The sequence below is a fragment of the Callionymus lyra genome, chromosome 18 (assembly GCF_982586985.1).
Source record: "Callionymus lyra chromosome 18, fCalLyr1.hap1.1, whole genome shotgun sequence".
In the NCBI taxonomy this organism is placed as follows: Eukaryota; Metazoa; Chordata; class Actinopteri; order Syngnathiformes; family Callionymidae; genus Callionymus; species Callionymus lyra.
The window spans coordinates 6858470-6877571 of record NC_141835.1 but is presented as its reverse complement, the minus strand read 5'-3'; the positions used below and the strand labels follow the sequence as shown (position 1 = coordinate 6877571).

Genomic DNA, 19102 nt, shown 5'->3' with positions numbered 1-19102 from the left:
AGATGTAGACGCTACGTCTAGAGCTACGTCGCTAAAAGGAAGCTACGTCACTGAAGACACGTCTTTGGAGCAGATATCTGCGTAAATGTCTCGAGAAAACACAAATTTTACCACAAAACAACAATAATAACACAACAAAACACTTGTTTTGATTGGCGAAAAGCGCTGTCAAGTGTCCGCAATTGGGTTCCAACGGCGGGTTGCACTCAGTGTTAAAAAGTAGTAGAAGAAGAAGCTGTGGAGTCACTTCCGAAGGGTGGTAAGGGTAGTATTGTCCCAAATCAAACACTGCTGCACTTACTCAATTTTATCAGGTGCTTATCGCACACTACATTTTCACACATGGCTCATCGGGACGCACTTGTGCACTCAAAATATTATGCAAGCGCCCAGCCTTTTTGGAAGGCTTTTTGTTTTTGTTGGTTTTATATCAAATTATAAAGACCATAAAACCGACTTGGCAGGCCAGAGTTACACATTAAACGATACAACTTTGCGTATCTATGAATCAATTTGGACATTTTCATGTGTATTTAGGATTCCACACGTTCTGGAGGTGTGTGTGTGTGTGTGTGTGGGATGTGATTTATTGTGAATGAACCGAACACACTTCATCAACACACTTTTTAATGAGCTGCTATTAAACCTAAGTAGGACACCAGCTCATCACATTCTACCTCCTCAAGTCCTCGGAGATCAACAACGGAAATAACCGACGGCCGTAAAGCATTTTACTGTCACCAGTTAAGTGTGGCGAAAACTGTCAGTCACAAACGTCTTTATCGAGCCGTGAACAACGTATGCTCTGCTAACGGACTTTTACCTCTTAAGGAGTCGAGGAGGAGTCGAAAGGCACAATCGCGTCAATTACAAATGATAATCTATATTTTAAACTCACAAATGGATATGTGCTGTACAGACTAGGGATCACTTAAGATCTAACAGCAATGTTCTTCTGTGGTATTTTCTCAAGAAGTGAGAATGAAAAGTAGTTAGTGATGTTATGCTAATGGATACATTAAAAATATTGTAATACTTTACTTGTTTCTTCAATATGTGCAAAAAGGAACAACCTGCTACTACAATTGATCCCCTACAGTAACTTAATACTGGGGGGATTGTTAAAGAATGTATGTTGCTTATAGTTTTATCACAATAAACATGACGGTTTGTGCATTAAGATACAGTGACCACACCAAGATAAGCAAGTTGGTCTCCCCGTGCAGGCTCTTTTGCCGCACTCACTGACTCATGCAGAAAACCGGTCTTTGCTGGCTGCGTCCAGCAACAAATGAACAAACTGTTTGTATTCAAGTGTGTCGTCATCTGAGCTATGGAATAAAAAGCCAGCAAGGAGAGAGGTTCATGAGGGGTTCGGGACGAGCCGTGAGAAGCGCCTCAACTCCTTGCTGGTGGTAAAATCTGGATTGTGACCCTGTTTCTTATTTTAACACTTGACAGTGATTCCAGGTCTGTCCAATGGCTTCCTCCTAGGTTTGAAATCAACCAAAGAGACACCAATGACACACACTTAAAAAAGAAACCGAGTCTTCTACACAGTAATACAATCTTCTTTCCATCCATCCATGTGTATATCAACCATCCACTTATAGATGTATTTAAATAAATATTTAATTATCTAGTTCTCAATTCATCCCTGTACCCCTCCATCTATACATCCATCCATCTATGTATTCATCTTTCTATTCATCCATCAATCAATTAATCTGTTTATCTTTTCACATCTCCATCAATCGATCCATCCTTCTAACTCATTCATCCATCTATTGAAGTGAATTTAAATCATTAGTCTCCATCAACCTCTGACATTAACTACAAGCCTTTTAGAAATAATACAATAACTACTGATTACCAAGAATTGTGGGAAGCTTGAGTAACAACAAGATATACAGATATTCACTTAATAGTTTTGGTAGAAAGACCAGATTGTCATTTAAAAATTGTGGTCCCCTACCACTGGGCTGGGGTCCAGTACTGTTTTTTTCTACCAAGCATTAGCCTGTGACTCTTGACAGGTCAAGAACTAGGCCTGTAAACTAGCAGAAGTTAGTAAAGCACAAACTTAATACCATCCTGTTGCAGAGAAACAAGTCTAAGGTTCCTGCCGATTCAGCGTTATGGTGAGAGGCATTTGTTACGCAAATTGTTTTTTTTGCCAGTCATGCTATTTTATTATAAGGTCAGTTCGGGACAAATAATGCCAACAATAAACAAATTTATCAGAGTCGGGTCAAGTTTCGTGTCAATATTCCCCGAATCACACCTGGCTTTAACTTTGGAATCGAGCTCTGCTACTCGACGCTGACTCGCTGACTTTGTGCACCAGCATCCTGCTCGTTGAGCATATTTCCCGGCGTCCTTTCCTGTCCTCGCAGTCGACTCTCAGAGGGACGAGGAGCCCGTGCAGCGACCGGGCTTTCGAGTATAATGAAGCCGCAGACAGATGTCTTCATCAGCGCTCACTCATCACACTGTCGGCCTCACAGCGAGACGAGGTGACTTTGAGCCTCGCGGGGCGACGGCCATGATCCTCCATTTGGTGCTGCGATGATCGCGCTGGCTGGTGTATGGAAATGCTCCAAGTTCTTGTTAAAAACAACACATTTTTTTTGTTTCTCAGGAGTCATGAAACCGAAGATCAACATCAGGAAGTGAAAATAAACAACCAGACTTTAAACTTTCCAGGGGATAAATCTGCACAAAGACGTTTAATATTCATTCGTCTGCCTGGAAGCTTCCAGGCTCCACGACAACCTTAAAGCTGAGTTAACAGACTCTAGAAATGGAAGTCATAACCAGCATGTGGGTGTAAGTAATAAAGCAATTATGACGGGGAGAAAACTGGACCACGGTTCCCGCGAAGCCCACCAGGGACCCCCGAGCTGCCGTGATTTAACGCGTGTTGATTAATGCGGCGATGCCTCGCGGCAAACTTCACGACACGGTGGGTTTAAAATTTCAATTGTTTTCCGCCCGCTAACGGCTTATTAGGTTTCGGAGTGAGTAGGCCGGCGTGCCCTCGGGACTTTACGCCGGTAAGTGATGGAGACGTCAGGGTTTCGTGTTGATCTGGAGTTCACACATACACGCCGAGGGGGGGAAACAGTGTATTGTTAATGGGGTAAAAGGTGCTGGTTTGTCTAAATTTAGATTCTAGATCTGGGGTCCGTCATAGCTAACCCCTGATCTTGTCTTGTTATTAGAGGTGATGTAGTCACCAAGACCACAGCAATCAGAACCTCTTGGTTGATGCTGCAACTGAACAAAAACTCGTATCGTTCCTTGGTATGTCATCAATTTTGGCCAAAACCGATCAAGAATGGTTCAAAAGAAACGCAGTGGGTAAAAGTCGATTCTCATGATGATATTTGGCATCACACTTCGCATGGTAGATGTAGACAAGGACTATGGATTTTGGGGGTGTTCCTGGTACTGGTGCACTTTAAGACACTAGGAACAAGGGATGCACAGTTCCATCCTTTATCGTCCCTAAAACAGACACAAGGGCTTTATGTATTGACCGATACCCATTTGATACCATTGTTAAAATATTACATTTCCTTGTCCTACCGTGAGATCATCTTGTACACATAACATATGGAACTACAAAGTTGATATTTCTTGAAACCATAAAGTGTTTTAAATATTTACCAGAATTTTGAGAACACAAAGTTAAAAAAATACAGTTAATTGTAAACTTTGTTTGCCCCAATAACCATCAAAAAACAAAGACATCCTGTGTAGCAATATACTGTAAAACAAAGTGGGAATTTTGTGAGGAATATCGGGCAAACAACCTTGCAAGTGTCAAAGTCTTTAAGTGAACACGTGGTCTTAAATATTCAACAAGGAAATGAAACCCATCTTGTAAGACTGTACCTCTAAATATATCCAAGCCCTTTTTTATGTTCTTTATAAGGTCTTCTCTGGTCACTGCAGAAGTCTTTCTTGTTTTTTTTGAACTGCTCATATTTATAACCACGACGCTACTTTAGGTCCTTATTAAGGTATTGATGTTGAGTGTTGTGGCCTGACTTCACCCCCCCTTGAATCATCCACACTCAAGATACTCGATGTATTCCAAATCGCACACTTCTGCACTTACACTTAATATTTTGAGTACACAAGTGCGTTCACACTAAGCAGTGTGCGAAAATGTAGTGCGCAATGAGCACTCAACAGGTGAACTCAAAGAGCCAGAAAATTGAGTGTGGATCGATGGACACTTGAGTATTGTTTTGATTGTTTAAGCGCTTTGTGACCCTGGTCTCGAAAAGCGCTATATAAATAAATATTACTTACTTACCTACTTACTTACTTAACACCCGTAATGGCCGCCATCTTAGTGACATTGATGACGCTAAACGGAAGCTGACGACGTGTCTTCGGAGCAGATACCCGCAAAAAACACTCATTCTACCACAAAACAACAAAACAACAGTAGTAAAAAATGAAACACAACTTAATAACTTGTTTCGATTGGTGAAAATTGCTGTCAAGTGTTTGCGATAGTGTTCCAACGGCCAGTTGCAATTCTCGTTAAAAAGTAGTAGAAGAAGGAGCTGAAGAGTCGTTTAGCGGCAGCGTTCGATTTGAGACAGTACTACCCTGTCGAAAGTGCACTGTCTTACAGTGTACTATAAAACAGTGCACTTAGAGAAGTCCGCTATTTGAAACACAGGCACTCTTCTGTTAGCTGACTATGACAAGCTAGCAGTGCGTGACGTCGGTGCAAACATAAATCTACATTGCCTAGATCGGCTCTGCAAATCAAAACTTTTCATTCATACCAGATCCAACTTCAAGAGTCTTGATCAGACCCTTTACCAAGATCGGAGCTCAGCGATCCTTCTACTAACTCCTTGTAAGGTGGGACTCCTCAGGACTCACCAGGGTCCACATGGAGAAATTCCAGTCTGCACAAAATGTGGGAGAAACTTTTCCCTCCATTCATTTATCCATCAAAACTATACAGCTCTTCGCCAGAACACATCAGCTTCAATAGATTTTTTATTCACTTTCTATTTTCCTGGCCGCAACAGACGCCTGGCGCTGAAACCTCCACCTCTCACACGCCGTCGGCATTTATCTGTCTTCATCATTCGTATTTTTTTCGTCTGCCTCGCCAACTCTCCCTCTTTTTTTCCCCCCCATTCCTGCGCGATGACTAGAGCAGAGCTCCGTGATCTTGGCAGCCTCCTCGCTGCCTGGCATGGAAGCCTGTAAGCTACACCTCAATGGGAGCGAGGAGAGAAAGAACGCTGGGCGAGAAAAGGGTAGACGGCAGTGACTCACTCGGCTACTATCTTGCCATCGATTAGCTTCACGCGGGTCACACCTTCGCCGCCGATTGATTACGATCAGATGACACGTGCTGTGTCTCAAATCGCATACTTCTCTTAGTATACTAGAAGTTAGTATGCATCAGGATAGTGTACATACTAACTAGTACGCAAATTCTCAACAGATAGTATTGCTGTGTCTCAAATCGCATACTTCTCTTAGTATACTAGAAGTTAGTATGCATCAGGATAGTGTACATACTAACTAGTACGCAAATTCTCAACAGATAGTATTGCTGTGTCTCAAATCGCATACTACTCTTAGTATACTAGAAGTTAGTATGCATCAGGATAGTGTACATACTAACTAGTACACAAATTCTCAACAGATAGTATTGCTGTGTCTCAAATCGCATACTACTCTTAGTATACTAGAAGTTAGTATGCATCAGGATAGTGTACATACTAACTAGTACACAAATTCTCAACAGATAGTATTGCTGTGTCTCAAATCGCATACTTCTCTTAGTATACTAGAAGTTAGTATGCATCAGGATAGTGTACATACTAACTAGTACGCAAATTCTCAACAGATAGTATTGCTGTGTCTCAAATCACATACTACTCTTAGTATACTAGAAGTTAGTATGCATCAGGATAGTGTACATACTAACTAGTACGCAAATTCTCAACAGATAGTATTGCTGTGTCTCAAATCGCATACTACTCTTAGTATACTAGAAGTTAGTATGCATCAGGATAGTGTACATACTAACTAGTACGCAAATTCTCAACAGATAGTATTGCTGTGTCTCAAATCACATACTTCTCTTAGTATACTAGAAGTTAGTATGCATCAGGATAGTGTACTTACTAACTAGTACGCAAATTCTCAACAGATAGTATTGCTGTGTCTCAAATCGCATACTTCTCTTAGTATACTAGAAGTTAGTATGCATCAGGATAGTGTACATACTAGCTAGTACGCAAATTCTCAACAGATAGTATTGCTGTGTCTCAAATCGCATACTACTCTTAGTATACTAGAAGTTAGTATGCATCAGGATAGTGTACATACTAACTAGTACGCAAATTCTCAACAGATAGTATTGCTGTGTCTCAAATCGCATACTTCTCTTAGTATACTAGAAGTTAGTATGCATCAGGATAGTGTACATACTAACTAGTACACAAATTCTCAACAGATAGTATTGCTGTGTCTCAAATCGCATACTACTCTTAGTATACTAGAAGTTAGTATGCATCAGGATAGTGTACATACTAGCTAGTACGCAAATTCTCAACAGATAGTATTGCTGTGTCTCAAATCGCATACTTCTCTTAGTATACTAGAAGTTAGTATGCATCAGGATAGTGTACATACTAACTAGTACACAAATTCTCAACAGATAGTATTGCTGTGTCTCAAATCGCATACTACTCTTAGTATACTAGAAGTTAGTATGCATCAGGATAGTGTACATACTAGCTAGTACGCAAATTCTCAACAGATAGTATTGCTGTGTCTCAAATCGCATACTTCTCTTAGTATGCTAGAAGTTAGTATGCATCAGGATAGTGTACGTACTAACTAGTACGCAAATTCTCCACAGCTAGTACGTCTCAAATCAAACTCTGCTGCTACACACTAACAGGAAATGACGCAAAAGCTTCTTCTTCTACTTCTATTTAACAATGTTTCAACCAACTGAGTGCATGGCGCACTAAATTGGCGTACTAAGAATTGAGACGCACTTACGCACTAAAAATACTAACTTTGAGTACGCTAGTATGCGATTTGAGACACAGCACTGATCATATGAATGATTTAATTCGTAGCCTCAGGAAGATCTTGGTTTACGCTGCAAAGCTAATACATATTTATCTGATGTTGATTCGGTATAAAAATGTTTATTTTAATTTAGTTCACTTCTTTTTTGACTCATTAAAACAAAAAATATTTAGCTGTAATCTATTTTTAAACAACAACAAAAAAAAGGTTAAAGGACTGATTCAGAGTACACAAAGAACTGATGTATTCACTTTTATTTTATTTAGTTTTCAGTATTTTTTTCCTTCTGTTTTCCTCTCCCATGTTAATGACATCCAGCTGGAACCAATCAGCAATCAGCATCCGTGCAGCTGCTACTTAAGCTTCCTGGTTCCAGTGTTTGGTGTCAGATCGTCATTGAATCCATTGTGTTTACACTCGGCAGTAATGCTAGTTGAGGTCATTCCTTATTTGTCAGATTGTGACTACATCTTGTTCTACTTCATATTGGTGCTCCGCCCTCTAACGGCAGCGTCGCACCAATTCGTAGAGCCTGAGGTTATGATAGATAACTCAGGGGATTTCTTATGTCCAGTCACAAAAACAAATTTGAATGCAACACATATGATTGACAAATAAATGAACACAAAACAATTATTCACCAAACACAACAATGAGCCCAAATGCAACAACGAAAAAAACCTTGACACAAAAACAACTGACTAAACATAACAGTTAGTAGGTAAATATTATGACAGTACAAGCTCCGAGACAGAAACGACACAGATTTTTAAAACAAAATGAATCATAAAAACAATGCTAAAAGTAAGTTGCTTACTGCACAAACAAAAGTGATAAAACGGCAACATTGTTCATTAGAAACAAAAGGGAAAAGATTCTCGACAATGAATAATGACTCGCACAATTAAATCCTGAACAAAGGGTAACGGAAGAGCAAAGGAATTACCTCGCAATAAATCACTGAACAAACATGTCTACAAAAGACCGAATTGAGAAACGCGTGCAAAAGAAGATGAACAAAAACATAGCCACATAGTTGGACAAAAAAACCGAATAAACACAAGGAGAAATTTCCAAATCAAAAAACAGTAGAACGTTATAACAGAAATGGTCAAAATATCAGAGTAGCAAATATCTTACCTTTTAATTCTAAAAGAAAATATAAATTAATATTTTCATGATGGTCATAATGTTTTGGCTTCAATTCCATTCATTCATTGTGAAAGAGCATCACACTCGAGTGTAGAAGGCTTCATGTCTGCCAAAATAATTTAATTTGCAGTTCATTTAAGATTCTGCTCGTGTGTGTGTTGCTGCACATTTATTTAATTTTTTTTCTCCTCTGTTTGCGGCAGCTTTTTGTAGAAAAACATGTTATTCAATGGTAGGAAATAGATTTTTGCAGAACGGCGTCCTCCCTCCTGCTAATGAAATGTCAAAAGGCAGGCGACGGTAATCAATATCTGCGCAAAATACTGGGATCGGGAAAAACGGACTATCTTCGGCTGATCAAATCTACCGTGGAATCGGCAGGAGTGACCTGCTCCTCCCTGAAGGCGGGACGCCGACGCTGGATTGCGCTGATAAGGCGTAAAGAGCAGGAATTTTGACACGAGTGACGACTTTTCGCAGAGAGATAATTCTGAGACTGAATTACTGGCCTTCAGTGTCTCCACCAATCAGGAGTTGAGTTACTAACGATCTAAACTCACACTGACCATCTTTTCTCAGCTACCCTTTTGGCTCAGCTCAGTTTCTGACCACGACATTTTAAAGAAAATTACTTTAAAATAATAAAAGCTTTTTATTGGAAGTGTTGTGAACGACCACAATTATCACATTTTACATACAAATGTTCACGATGTTTAAAAACATAAAACAAGTTGGACATGAACTCAATGAACTCGATGAACAAAGACAAATATTTTTATTAAAGTCACAAATCCACATTTTACATTTTCTATATTAGATCCTATCGGCTATTTTGATAACATATTGGCGTTAAACATTTTTCTAAAAATCACAAACTGATAAAACACAAATTTTACAGCAAAGAGAAAATCTTAACGAGTGTTTTTACAAAGTGAACGTCACAGCTGTAATTTTGTACGTACGGTTATTTTCTAAAGACATTTTCTTGATTTCATAAAAGGTTTTGTAAAGAAATATATTTCTGATTCATAAATAATAATCTACGCTCTACTGTTGTATATATTACTCTGTAACGCATCGCCTAAACTGTCAATTAAGTTGAAAGATGATGAAAAGCCAAGGATATTTGAAACGACTTCATAGCAAAATGTACAATGTCGTCCCCCTTAGTAGCTTTTTCTGCGTCCCACAGTCTCGATTATTAAGTGTGATATTTAACCAAATGTTTTTTCAATTTAAGAGGATTTAATTGTCATGGAACCTTTTTGAAGACGACATAATTTAAATAAAAACGCCAAAAAGTGAAGCTAATAAGTGTTTTTACCGAAGCTGACAATTTTGAGCTTTTATTTTGAAGTTGTAAATGAGTGACGTATCACATTTGACCCTCTGTTTGTTTTTTTTTCATCAAATGTGGAACTCTTATAAAACCACTTGGGCATCAAAAAGTGCAAGCTGTATTTGTTTCGATGCAAAACCCTTGATCTTTGTTTATTTAAAAAATATATATATATGTATATATATATATATATATGTATAAAATATACATATATATATATATATAATATATATATATATAATATATATATATATATAAAATATATATATATATATATATATAATTAGATTTTAGTAAAAAAATATTTGTATGGCAGGAAAACATTGAATAGTTTGAAAATTAAGTGTAAATAATGGTTTGTAAATTAAAAAAATGGTCAATATAAATGCTTGCATTGCAGGATTAAGAACAGTGGGCCTAGCACTGTTTTATTTAAAAGCTTTTTGTGTTCTAGGTACCAATGTTGACATAGTTTTACCACATTTATTTGTCCAAAAAAATTGACACCCATTAGTGTTTTTGTTAGTTGTTAAAAAGAGTACTTGCTACAAGCTAATTGCTAAAAGCTACATTCGTAGTTGGCTAGGCTAATCTTAGCTGGACGACCACATGTGCTAGCATCAAGCTCTTCTTTCTGTCGTCGCGTTAAACGCCTTTGGATGTTCGGCTTCCGTTTCATGAAAGGGCGACTGAGCCGACATCAAATGTGGAACAACAGAAGAAGGGAAAAAAAAAAGGGTTATAATCAACACGTCGAGTTTCCCGCTGCGTCGCTAAGGTAACGCCAACGCTGGAGGCTTCTCATCAGAAGGCCGTGACTTTATTAATCTTTCTGCAAGTATTGCTTTTGAAAGGGAATTTAAAAGGAAAGGGCAGCGACGACGAGAGAAACTCTCTTCTCTCCGACTGGTGCTAGCTGCTAAGCTAACAAGCGCACCAGCTTATCGGGTTAAAGGTCGTCGGGCGGGCGACTCTAACGATTAGCTTCATGATGCTACTAGCCTCGTGATAACTCCCATGTTTACACCTCTTTTGTTCATCCTTAACAAGTTCATCAAATATTCATTCGCTGCGTAAAAACACATGACTAAACCGAATTATCTTAACGAGATTTTTTTTAATTGACAGCTGTGTTTGGCTTTCATTAGCGGACGCGTGGGCGCCGAGTGCCTCTCATCTCAGGAGCTGCTGAAGTGAAACCCAAATTATGCTTAAATATGCTCTTAAATTATGTGTTTTTTAATCTTGTACTACAAGGGTACAGGTGTTTTCATATCATATACTTGCCAAGAATCGACTTATATTAATTACTAACTTTGATAAACTGCTATCAATGATTGTTGCTAATGTAGCTACAGTGCTATGAAATAAGTTAATTATAATTTTAAAGGACATTTTTTGCTAAAGTGGAGCATTTTAGGTTCGATTTAAACTTAAAGATCTTGTCATTAACACTTTTTATCTCAGGGTCAAGGTGACCCCCCCAAGGCCTGAAAACAAATGTATTTGTGGTATCCCCTGTGTTGTCTCTGGGTACATTTGAACGACCTCGCTGACTTCCAGCAATGCATATGCATAAAACATTAAACAAAGTATATATATATATATATATATATATATTAAAGGTCAAAGAAACTATTTGAGAAGAGAATATTTATTTTGAGGGACAAGAAATTCAAAAATGGAGTAAACAATTCAGATTATTGAGGGCAAAAAATAAAAGATAATTTCAAAATACAAACTTTTGTTAAAGAATAAACTTAAAATGGCTTAGAAATCAAAAATGACTTTATGGCCCCTGGGTTACAGTTTTGCATAGGTCTTGCCGATTTTCTTTTTTTTCCCAAACATACCCCTTAATCTTCCAAAATGCAGGAAGTCTCTCATGACCATGTTCTGAACTTATTACTTTATAGAGTTCCTTCCTGTCTGAAATCTGAGCGAACGAGGGGTTACGAGAGTCCATTATGACGTAATAAAATCTTATTTCAAAAATGTAAAAAATGTGTTTCCTGGTGAAACTAAATTAATATTTTGTGTTTTTTTTGATGTATGGACAGTTCGCCACTTAGATATTGTAGTTACAATACACGTCCTTTAAATAACCCAAGAAATTTGTCGTAAAAAATGAAGTCACTCAAAATTCTAATCAACCTCTCGACTCGTGTAGCGCTAACAATGTAGCTCAAGCGCTAAACAATGCTAACATCAGATCTGAAACTCCCAGATATTTCCTCCACATTGCTAAACCGACCAGAACTACATCAATATTAATTTCTGCGTTCGTGTGACTGATGGCGCGTCTGGTGTTTGATGGTAATGTGCCGCGAGGAGGAAGATGATGAGTGGCCTTTCCAAACTTTGGTTTCCCAACAGAGGCCAATAACTCGTCTCCGTAGACGGCGGGAAGCTTAGCCCCTGACACCTAATATACTGTACGCGGCCAGGATTTATCGCCCGCGGAGGCTGCCAGACTCCCTCCACGTCCCAAAGACAACAACGCTATAGTTCCCGCTGCCGGTGAAGAAGAGCCGAGGGCGGCCATCGCCGGCATCATTAGTTGATTGATGAATTGATCGGCTTGTGAACGCACGGAAACGGGCCGGACGAGGATTTATGGAGGCGTTTAGAAGAACGTGCCGCTCGCTCGATTTACATTTTAAATGGAAACATTACCTTTTTTTTTTATTGTTTGCTCAACCGACTGTTTATGAGTCATTGTAAACACACGGGCCGTTAACATGTCTGTGTGGATTTTTTTTATGTTGCCGCGGTAACGCTCGGTCGGCTACAGGGGATGATGTATCGACGCGGATCCGGGAAGACGAACGGAACGTTCCAGTTCATGAGATGAGCCGGCCATGTTTGTTTATCATCCGGTCTCAATCAATCCCAGATTGTGGACTTACATGACACACAACCTTCTTAGAATGTAAACAAGTCTAAGACCATGGTTCTCAATGATGTCCTGTCCAGTTGGAAAGTACCTCTGGATCTTGTTTACGACTGATGGGTTAGACTGGGCCTGAAGGCAAAACTTATTTCTTCTTTCAATAAGGCAGAACAAAATGTAGTGAGAAAATGATTATAAGGTGTTTTAAAGATTGTTTTTACTCTGAACACATAAAGACGCTTGTTTCTGTCAATAAATAAACCTATAACCTAAAATGTATTACATGAAGGTCTGTCGGTGAGCATAAAGCCCACATTAAACTGGTCCATGCAAAAAAGACTGGTGACCCCTGATCTACAGGATCTGCTGGACCCAAGGCCCTAAAATCTTTTCAGATAAAGGGGCCTCTCTGATCCGCCATTTTGACTCTCTGCTTACTTTAGACCCCCCCTAAGCAGTTTGACCTACTGTTTTTAGATGCAACTTGAGAACTTTTTCTTTTTTGAGTTTGTTGAGCTGCGTCATCCATGAGAGACTCGAAGTAGACCAACTGATCCTGCCAGAGATGCAAGTTAAAGCGGCGACTTGTTGGGATGACTCTAGTAATGGGAGGAGTCCATGGGACAAACCTAGGAGGGATTTAGTAGCATGGTAGACTTGGGAATATTGTTGGGAAATTGTTGGGAATCTTGTCTGAATCTTTCTTTTGGCGTTCCAGAGTAAGAACAAAAACCTGTACCCTATAGATATGATGGGCAGGGGACACCCTGGAAAGCTTTTCAATCCTTCACACTTTCACATCAACACGGTGTCTCTCAAAAATAATTCAATGTTCCTCCACAAAGGATATAGAACTAGTGTTTTGAATGCCGTTGAAAAATTCTGAGGACAAACGCACAAGTTCAGCTACACAAACTACAAACATCACAATGTTCCAAGTCCTGGAATAGTTCTTTTTATTTTTTGTTACTTCCTAAATCATGAGAAACTGGCGAAAATGTAACACAATCATTTTTTGTGTAGGTGTGTTCGAGCATGTTCTGTCTGAGAGAGACTAAAGTGTGACAATCCTGCGTGTGTGTGTGTCACTACGGCGTGAAGTGTGTTTCATAACTCCCGAAAGATTGTGCACACTGTAGCCCAACTGTGTTACACACACACACACACACACTTCACGCATCACTGGTGTTACCAGGGACTTGTATCACGACTTGTCGATCCCACTCTTGCAAATGATTTTGTTATTATAAATGATGGTGGATGTGTGTGTAGCTGTGTGTGTGTCATTAATGTTTAATCCATTTGTCAGGTTAGTCTCTAATATAGCTCGTGTGTTAATCTTTAATGTGTTGGATGTTGAGTTTGTGTTTCTCTACATGAGTGATTGCAACTGTGTGAGTCTCCATTGTTTCTCCATCTGTTTGTTTTCATGCTGTTTGTGTGTATGTTTGTGTTTATAGAAGGATTTCTTCTGTGTTGTGTGTTTGTGTGGTGGTCGAGTTAACATAATCATAAGTGTGAGGGTTTATTATTGTTATGTTATTGCATATTTGTGTGTCAATATATCTCCTATTGTGTGTTTGCTGAAATATTTTCTTACGTTTTTTTGTTTTTCTGTTGTGTCTTTGTGTGTCACTGCCTTTTTGTCTTTTGGTTAATGTTTCGAGTTTTTGAGATTTACTGTTTAGTGTATGTTTTGTAGACATTTGTTCTTTGTGTGTGTGTTTGTGTGGTTACTCATTATACAATTCAAGGGGTATTGTGTGTGTTAATGTGTATTCCACAGTCATGTATTAGAATGTTTCTTAATATTTTCCTTTTTTAGTGTGTGTGGCTTTTTTGAAACATTTATTCTGTTTGTGTACTTGAGTGTTGGCCCATTTGCGTGTACAGAAGTGTGTTTCTTAATGTTTTCCTTTGCAGTGTGTGTGTCTTAATGAGGGGGAAAAACTGAGGCATTGAAAACATTTTTTGTGTGTGTTTTAGTGTAGCTCCCTTTGTGTTCCTGTTTGTATGAGTGATGATTGTAATTGTTGTCATTATCAAAGTATTTCTATGTTTGTTTTTTTCAGTGTGTTTGTTTCACATTATTTCTCTTTGTGTATGTGAGAGAACGTTTTAAAACATATTCCTTTTGTGTTTTAGTGTCGCTCCCTTTGTGTGTGTTTTTACATGAGGATTGTCAGTAATCATTACAGATGTGTTTAAAGAAAAGAGTTAAACAAACACACTCAAGTGTGAGTCTTTTGTTTATCAGACAGAAACTGGTGTCGTTATTAAAACATTTATTTTTGTGTGTCTTAGTGTTGCTCCATGTGTGTTTTTAAATGAGAATAGTCATTGTCAGTGCTTTTCCTTTTTGTGTGTATTTGTGGCTTTATACAGATGTGTTTATGTGTCAATTTTAGTGTGTGTGTTGGAGATGCTTCTGGTGTGTCGATGTGTCTTCACCTCTGTGTACATTCACGTGTGTGTGTGTGTGTGTGTGTAGTGATGTGTGTGTGACAGGTACACAACAAATGAGGCCCAATCATCTCACAACAATAGTCACTAACGTGTCCACACTTGAAGCCCAGAGATCACGTCGAACCTTCACCTCACATCTTTACACCCAAAAATGCCTCAAGAGAAAAACCAAAAAAACATCCGCACGTCCAGACTCCACATCCCTCCATTTTTTTCCTGCCCGTTCGGAAGCACAAACTTACCGGCGGCGACTTGCGACAGACACCCGAGGACGATCCAGAAAAACCTCTCCATGGTTGAGCCGCCCGGTGGACCGGCGCTCCCATCCAGTCTGACCGGCGAGGGAGGCGCGTTTCACCGGCGGACACCGGTGCGCTTTTGTCGCTGCTGCCCCAGCCGTCCAGCCCTCACCTCATCCCGGGGCTGCCAACAGACAGGAGGGGAAACAACCGTCGCTCCGTCAGCGGCTGGTCCTCCACCAACCACAGCGCTTGAACAGCGAGTGATGCGTCGGTGGTGGAGCTCCTCAAAACCCTCCCATCCCTTGATGCTGGAGGTGCTGGATGAGAGGAGCCCAGATGATGCAGACAGACTGAAGACGTGCTGCCTTTTTTTTTTCGATATGCTCAAGAGAGAAAGAGAGGGAGAGATCCTCCAGAAGAAAAAAAAAAAAGATCTTCTCTACCATGAACTTGTAGCATCAAACTTGTAGAATCAAAAGATGGAATATCTGCAGCTCCTCCACTTGGTGAGCCTGAATTATTTCTGCCCACTCGGATATTAAATATGCATACAGAGGCCCACGCACAACACAAAACTCTCACACGTGTTTCCTTGGATCACTTGGCAGCAGTTTCCTCCTCATCACACATTTAAAAAAAAAAAGAAAAAGCTAAAAAGAAAAAGTTTAAAACGGTACCTGCAGTTGAGGTGCTGGTCGTCCCGGCACGAGCAGTCCAGACTGAAGGGGCCCCTCAGATGTGTGTGTGTCCCCTTCCTATAGCTTAATGATGATGGTCCTGTTGGTCTTCACACTCCTCCAGGGTTCGCTCCCTCACTCTCCATGTACTGGAGAGCTGGTGTGAGTTATGTCATGCATCAGTGGGAGCCAAGTGAGAGTGAGCGGTCATGGAGGTTGTTTTAAGAAAAAAAGAAAAATTAAACTGGCACCTCCGTATATAGGGGCGAGGATGTCGGATTTAATCACTCGAGAGGCCACGATTTTAAAGCCTTGACAAAATCTATACTATATATATATATGAAATATTCACACTCCCTTTTTATTTCCCTTTACATGATTAACAATTATTATCCCATGAGTCCAGTTATTTATTTCTGCCACATTAAATACATGGTGGCTCAGATTTAAGTTTAGTTTATTATGTTTACAGTTCAATACGTTTTTTAAAAAAACAATAAAAAACAATAAAAAAAAATCAATTAACATGCAAATAATCCAATATAAAATTCGGGCCACTAGATGGCGGCAGTCATTACTTCCTCCACGGCCAAAGGAACAATGAAATCCTGCGAGATCCGGGCAATGACTGACTGAGGACGAGAGGATACAGTGACTCCAGCAGGTTTTTAAAACTGATGTTTGGACATATTTTGGTTTCAAAACAAAGCAGTTCCGACTTCGTCAAGAGTCATGTGGTCTGTACATTTTGCAACACCAGAGTCAGGTACTCGACAATACTACTATAAACCTGTTCCTACAGTATCACTATATAGTTTGTCGTCGTTCCTTTAATTGTGATGCGTATCGTATCACCAGGTTCTTGTCGCTGCACACTCCTAGTCGCCAGTACGATTTGGAAAGACTCTAATTTCAACAACGATGGCGTCTCATATAAATATTGTGAAAAGGAACAGTTGGCAGTCTTGATGTAGATGAGCTTGTTTAAGTTCCAGACCATGGTTCTCAGTCGTTACAGGTTGGAGATGAGCTCCTTCCTCCGGACGGGGGAGTTCAAGTATCAGAAATGATCGAGAGGACTGTATCGGGATTTTTAAAAATAGCTGAGCCAAAAGACAAAGTGGTCCGTTTTTTACTTATTCTCGCCTGTAGCCATGAGCTTTATGGTGGCTAAAAAGATCCAGAGATATTCCGGTTCCTCTGAGCAGCAGAGGGAGACGCCTCTGATCCGGATGTTTCTTTGGAATACAGAGAGAAGTGGAGCGAGGCGGGTTAGCCGCGATAATCCAGCCGTCCCTAAACCTCGATCAATGCTGACCACAGGGGTCGCACCTGACCGGTTTTAACGGCGGCCATTTTACATGTTGATTATTTTATTGACTGAGTATTAAGTGATCGTATCAGGCAGAACGTAAACGCAGCGATCGAAAAAAACAAAACAAAACGAGGACTCGGGCCAAAACCGCACGAGTCACATTGGGAACTGCAGCCGGAGATAAATCCGGCCTGGAAGACAAATGGCGGCGGCGCGCTACTTTGGAGAAGAATACATTATATATGTGAAGCATGAATTCTTCAGCCGCTCAGATCCACCACGGTGACCCATGTGCAGAGAAGTAGGACAGAAAAAGATTTCTGCTGCTTCTCATTTGTTCCACGTCCTCGCCAGAGGTTGTGCAACGACGGTGTAACGGTGGAGCATGTCAAGCCCTGACGGTTTCATGGATGTGTGCAGATCTCTTGAGCAAACTATAAATAATGAAGAAGTAAACCAAGTTTCTGACTCATGCTCTGCTGTGTCTCGATCTATGACCCGAGTGTTCAGTCGATACTCCTGACTGGTATATATATCAAATAGTAGAGACTCCGAAAGGACATAAATGTCTGCTCCCTGTTGAGGTGCGTTTATCAGAATTCCTTCATTTGTCTTCTATGACCTTCACAGTAACCTGGAATTTTCATTCACTTCAACAAATTGAAACCACTTCACAAAGTGGACACATTTGGACTGTACGTCTAGCCAACGATTGCCTGTTGACAATCTCCAAAGAAAGTCATCCAAGAGACTTGTCCTGGGTATGACCTGGGCCTCCTCCTAATTGGCCCTGCCTAGAGTACCGCCCCACTGAGGAGTCCAGGATACTTTCGTAAGAGGCGCTCAACTAACTACAACCGACTTCTTGCAAGGTGTACCAGCAGCTGATCTACTTTATGTCTCTGGATTAGGAGCTCTGGTGGGTCAACAAGAGTTGAGGACCAGAAACCTGGAGGGTGCACGGGAGGGCGTGAGGACGGCAGTAACATTCTACTGAAGCTGTGTGCGGAATTCATTGACTGGGGAGAAAAGTCGACAAACTTGTTTTTCCCAAATATCGCTTGAACGTTCAACACAGGACTGTAGTTTCCTTCCCTGCAGTAGAAAATGATTGACTTCCTGTTGATAATCCCATTACAGCAATGTGGATTTGGAGTTCATTTGCCGCTTTGTGCGACGATTTCCTCCTGTGTGAGGACGAGGGAAATCTTGCAACCACAAAAGCCGCCTGACTCAAAGCCTCTTACAGGAATCTCTGAGCTGACGGACTAAATAAATCACAACAGTGTCAGAAATTGTAAAAAAAAAGAAGTTTGGATTTAACCAACCATTTGATTGATTTGTACATTTTTCCCCCCGACAGTATATTAAAAGTGTACTGTAGATTAGCATCCTGCATTGCAGTTGCATGGGTTGCTGTGTGTGTCGCAGTTGTGTGCATTACAGTCCTGTGGGGTGTCGTTGCGTTGGGTGGTTGCCTGCCTTGTTGCCACTGTCATTGTATTGAGGTTGTGTTTATATTACGGTAGCATTATGATTGCATTGCTGCTTAGTTTAGCTTCAGTGCGAGGCACTTGTGTGAATTGTGGTTGCCTAAGTTGTTGCCACTGTCATTGTATTGAGGTTGTGTTTATATTACGGTAGCATTATGATTGCATTGCTGCTTCGTTTAGCTTCAGTGCGAGGCACTCGTGTGAATTTTGGTTGCCTAAGTTGTTTCCACTGTCATTGTATTGAGGTTGTGTTTATATTACGGTAGCATTATGATTGCATTGCTGCTTAGTTTAGCTTCAGTGCGAGGCACTTGTGTGAATTGTGGTTGCCTAAGTTGTTTCCACTGTCTTTGTATTGAGGTTGTTTGTATTGTGCTAGCTTTAAGATTGGGTTGTGGTTGCGTTCGAGCTCTGCTTCCATGTCTTGTGG

At 40.2% G+C, this 19102-nt stretch overlaps 1 protein-coding gene across 1 annotated transcript in view; it reads right to left on the bottom strand.

Annotated features, from left to right (window-relative positions):
- The window catches only part of fndc5a (fibronectin type III domain containing 5a), a 29388-nt gene extending 13381 nt beyond the window's left edge, over positions 1–16007 (bottom strand). The window contains exon 1 of the mRNA XM_087780267.1: positions 15188–16007. Coding sequence (XP_087636393.1) covers positions 15188–15239 — 52 coding nt within the window. The 5' untranslated portion in view covers positions 15240–16007. The remainder of the gene's footprint in view (positions 1–15187) is intronic.
- Positions 16008–19102: the final 3095 nt, after the last annotated feature.